The following is a 5,000-nucleotide window of genomic DNA, read 5'->3' as shown; positions in this document are numbered from 1 at the left end:
AATGTTCGTTCAAAGTTGAGAAGAAGGGATTTGACCTACTAACTTCGGGACGTGATTCTTGGTGTGACTGAAGAAAAAATAATTAAGTAACGTGTCCATTTCTCAGGCGTTTACAGCACCAGTTATTGATGACATTATGGGTGAATTTATGATAACTTTCACCCATAAGCAGGCCAGTAGCCAGGGAGGGGGGGGGGAAGAAAGTCTTACCCTCCCCCCCCACACATATACCTGCCTAAAGGTTCACTTGCTTATGATTTATTTTTTTTATCAATGCAAAAAGTCACTTTCCGTTGTTAAGAATTTTTGTGCTGCTTCTCAATGTCGCTTATGCATACATCCACACCCCCATACCAGCCATGTATACACCCACACCCATAGCAGGTATACAGCACACCTCTGACCAGCCATGTATACACCCACACCCCATAGCAGGTATACAGCACACCTCTGACCAGCCATGTATACACCCACACCCATAGCAGGTATACAGCACACCTCTGACAAGCTATGCATACACCCACACCCATAGTAGGTATATAGCACACCTCTGACCAGCCATGCATACACCCACACCCCCATAGCAGGTATACAGCACCTCTCTGACCAGCAATGCATACACCCACACCCATAGCAGGTATACAGCACACCTCTGACCAGCCATGCATACAGTACACCCACACCCCCATAGCAGGTATACAGCACACCTCTGACCAGCCATGCATACACCCACACCCCCATAGCAGGTATACAGCACACCTCTGACCAGCCATGTATACACCCACACCCCCATAGCAGGTATGCAGCACACCTCTGACCAGCCATGCATACACCCACACCCCCATAGCAGGTATACAGCACACCTCTGACCTGGTAACTGTTATGTAAGTCCAGTCAGCACACAATGGCTCCCTCCCCTTCAAAAAGTATATGGGTACGGCATGATAACGTTATCGGTAATTGTTGCTCCATTACGTAGAAGTAGACTCAGGTTCACTTTCTCTCTCTCTCTCTCTCTCCATCCAGCCAGCTCGATCTCCTGTTAGTTCTCAAGCCTCGCCGACTTCCAAACCTCTCCTTCCTCACAGACTCATCCATCATATCTCTCCACCTTCTCCTTGGCCTACCTCGCCTCCTCCCTCCTTCAAATTCGCTCAGATATACCTTTTTCACCACTCTATTGTTATCCATTCTCACCACATGACCATACCATCTCAGTACACTCTTTTCGATTCTGGTGTCCACAGACTTCCTTACTCCACATCTTTCACGAATCACATTATTTCGTATCCTATCCACTCTGTACTCCACATACATTCCCCACCAGTCCCATCTCCACTGCTCTTACTCCCGACTTTTCATTTTCATGCCACACCATAGTCTCACACCCACATGTTAAAGGTGGCACTAACACTCCTTCATGTAAGCCTTGTGCAGCTGCAACACTCTAATTTGTTCACCTTCCTTTCGTGCTTGGCAACACTGCATCACCTTCAAGGAGCACCTTTGGCAACGCTGGACACAAGTGCACGTAATGTAAACACAAAACCTTCACGTCTTGCCACATCGCTGATTTTCAAACCCAGGAAGAACTATTTTCATTATTTTTAAGGCAAACTTTACCATTATTTTTAATACAGGATGAAAGACGATTATTTTCCCCAGTACCAACAGGTCTTTGAGAGGAAGGAATGTTTGTGTTTAGGTTTTTAATGTAGAAAGTAAGAAGATGATTCTCTCTCTCTCTCTCTCTCTCTCTCTCTCTCAAACATTTAATTCTGACAAACATAAAGACAGACACAAAAACCTAACTCTGTAAACAAAGGGGAAGTCCCACTCTCTCTCTCACAATGCTACAGGGTGGTAAAAATGATAGGACAAATTGCTGTTTGAATTGTTCCGTGTGTGTGTGTGTGTGTGTGTGTGTGTGTGTGTGTGTGTGTGTGTGTGTGTGTGTGTGTGTGTGAGAGAGAGAGAGAGACAGACAGACAGAGAGTCATTAATGGGGGATAAGGCCCATGCAATGAAGATAAAGTGTGGGAAAGACTGAGAGAGAGAGAGAGAGAGAGAGAGAGAGAGAGAGAGAGAGAGAACAGAAGTCGAAATACACCAACATCAACTCAATTTATCTATCTATCTATCTGAGAGGGGACTTAGATCAAATACAATCCATCCACCAGGCAGACCAGTTCATATTACTCTCACCTGACTAATTACACAGCAGGTGAGATGATTAACCTTCGCGTCTGTGAGTTACCTGTGCGGACCCTCAAATGCTTCCTTACCTTCAGTGATATCCAACACGAAGATGAGGTAATACTGAGTCCTCCTTACCCACCACATTATCTATCCAAGTATCTATATAAACGAGAAACAGGACTGACTGCAAGCTCCTCCTATCAATGACATGCACTAAACCACCAGCCACTAATTTATCCATCTATCTATGGCCAGACGCCTTAATCCCGTAAGGGGTGGCCACAAACAAATCGCTTCCATGTCGCCCTGTCCTCCGCCATTTCCTTGCCCTGCTCCCAGCTCACACACACCCTCTCTCATATACCTCTCCACTCCATCCCTCCATCTCATTCTTAGTCTCTCCCTCCTTCTCCCCCCCTCCACCTCACTCACATACACTCTCCTCGTCAGTCTCTCACTCTCCATCCTCTGCACACGTCCAAACCATTAATAAATCAGGAAAAACTGCAGCGGGAACGAACACAAGTCCTTTGAGATGTTGCCTGCGTTCCCACCCACCAAACCATGAGTAGCTTTATTAGATTATTTATGCTAGGAAGAAGGAATCAAAGGCCGGAGCCCGCAAACTTTTTTTTTATATTCTAGGAAGAAAGGAACCAAAGACCAGGAACCCACAAGCTGTTCCTTCCAAGAAAAAAAAAATACGAGAAGGCTAAATTCAAGATCCAATCATTTCGAGATGCCTGAACACACTGCGTTTGAAAGACTGGTGATCATAGCTTGCAGGAAATACAGACAGAGGGAGAAAGTTCCAAAGAAAAAAACAAAATAACAGCCAATTTCAGGATCCATTCAGGTGGTACCAACTCACCTGCTAAATACTCTGCAGGTGGAGTAGTTAACCCTTCTGTCTGAGAGGTATCTGCGTCGGTCCTCAAAGGCGTCCTTCACAGCGGTAATGCCCAGCACGAAGACCAGCGGCAGCATGGCCACCTCCTTCCCGAACGCGTTGACGGCTGGCACGAAGTTCAGCAGGACAATGAACAGGAAGTACAGGTTGGCGAATCTGTTGGTGCACAGTGATGTGAAAAGGACTGTCATTATTGTACATCATCTTAATAAAATGGATCTTCTAGAGAGTATTCAACATAAAAGAATGTCTGGTACTATTTCCACAACACACACTTCTTCCTTTCGCTCTCTCTCTCTCGAAGTAAGGTACAGGTTGGCGAATCTGTTGGTGCACAGTGAAGTGAAAAGGACTGTCATTATAGTACATCATCATCAATATAAATGGATCTTTTAAGTAAGTATTCAACATAAAAGAGTGTCTGGTACTATTTCCACAACACACACTCATTCCTTCTCTCTCTCTCTCTCTCATCATCATCACCATCATCATCATAAAACGGATCTTTTAGCAAGTATTCAACGTAAAAGAATGCCTGGTACTATTTTCACAACGCACACTCATTCCTTCTCTCTCTCTCTCTGCACGCCACTCACCTATGGAACTGTTCAAAGAGGTTCTTGGGCAGGAAGGAAAGCAGCGTGTATTTAGTGGTACAGATGGAGTTGTCAGGGTATATCGTGTTGGGTGAAGGTTCCTCAGGACTGACACACGGGTTGGGGTACACCAGACGCGTACGGCCTTCCTCGGGACGCTGAGAAAAAAACAACAAAAAAAACTCATGTCACTATACTCCTCTCATTCTAACCTTTCCTCAATAAATAAATAAATATTCAGGTCACTATACTCCTCTCATTCTAACCTTTCCTCAATAAATAAATAAATACTCAGGTCATTCTAATCTTTCCTCGGGACACTAAAACATAAAAAAAAGGTTTATTTAGGTCACTATACTCTTTTCATTCTAACCTTTCATTGGGACGATGAAACATTAAAATAAAATAAAAAAGAGGTTTATTCTGGGCACTATACTCATTTCATTCAAACCTGGCTCATCTGCACGTAAACCCAGTCGACTGCAGACCAAAGTTACCCTTGTTCACTCCAGCATCCTCCTCTCTGGGGGTAATTTAACGAGGCAGGAATGAGTCTCCTTGGTTACTAGTCAAATTTCTCATCATTCATTCACCCTTGTGCACTCCACCATCCTCCTTTCTAGGGATAATATAACGAGGCAGGAATGAGTCTCCTTGGTTACTAGTCAAAATTATCCTCATCAAATTCCACGAGCATTAGTTATGAAGTACGACAGAATCTCTGCTTACTAGTCAAATACAGGAGTCTCCTTGGTTACTAGTAAAAAAATTATCCTACAGCACTGTCAATAGAGAGTGAAAGGCTGACAAGGAGAGTGTGTGTGAGTGAGGTGGAGGGAGGGAGAGGCCAAGGATGAGATGGAGGGATGGAGTGGAGAGGTATATGAGAGAGGGGGGTGTGAGCTGGGAGCAGGACAGTGAAATGGCGTTGGACTGGGTGACATGGAGGCAATTTGTTTGTGGCCACCCTTTACGGGATTAAGGCGTCTGGCAATGGATAGATAAATTCAATAGTGACAAAGGTAGGCGAGATAAGCCATATCAACCACGTAGCATCTGCCTGATAAAGCTGTTTTCGCCGTTCATGGGGAGGACAAGTTTATATCTATCTATCTATCTCACTATCTATCTATCTATTCTCACTCATGATCACATTATTTTATCAAGCTGAAAGCGAGTTAAAGGACAAGTCGGAAAAGTGATAACGATAAGGGATATCAATGTTAGAAACAGCAGATAATATTGCTGGGTAAACGTAGACGTGTGTGTGTGTGTGTGTGTGTGTGTGTGTGTGT

The 5,000-nt window shown here is 44.4% G+C and overlaps 1 protein-coding gene across 1 annotated transcript in view; it reads right to left on the bottom strand.

The window, feature by feature from the left end:
* LOC145399328 (phospholipid-transporting ATPase VD) overlaps positions 1-5,000 on the bottom strand; it is a 29,170-nt gene that overhangs the window by 21,796 nt on the left and 2,374 nt on the right. The window contains exons 4-5 of the mRNA XM_080271986.1: positions 3,706-3,863; positions 3,071-3,265 (exon numbers count right to left, since the gene is read on the bottom strand). Of these exons, the coding sequence (XP_080128112.1) occupies positions 3,071-3,265; positions 3,706-3,863 (353 nt within the window). The remainder of the gene's footprint in view (positions 1-3,070; positions 3,266-3,705; positions 3,864-5,000) is intronic.

This window comes from Coenobita brevimanus, chromosome 48 (genome assembly GCF_032717465.1).
Source record: "Coenobita brevimanus isolate Jiangsu-jjx chromosome 48, ASM3271746v2, whole genome shotgun sequence".
Classification (NCBI taxonomy): Eukaryota; Metazoa; Arthropoda; class Malacostraca; order Decapoda; family Coenobitidae; genus Coenobita; species Coenobita brevimanus.
The sequence above is the reverse complement of the archived record's forward strand: the minus strand, read 5'-3'. Positions and strand labels throughout refer to the sequence as shown.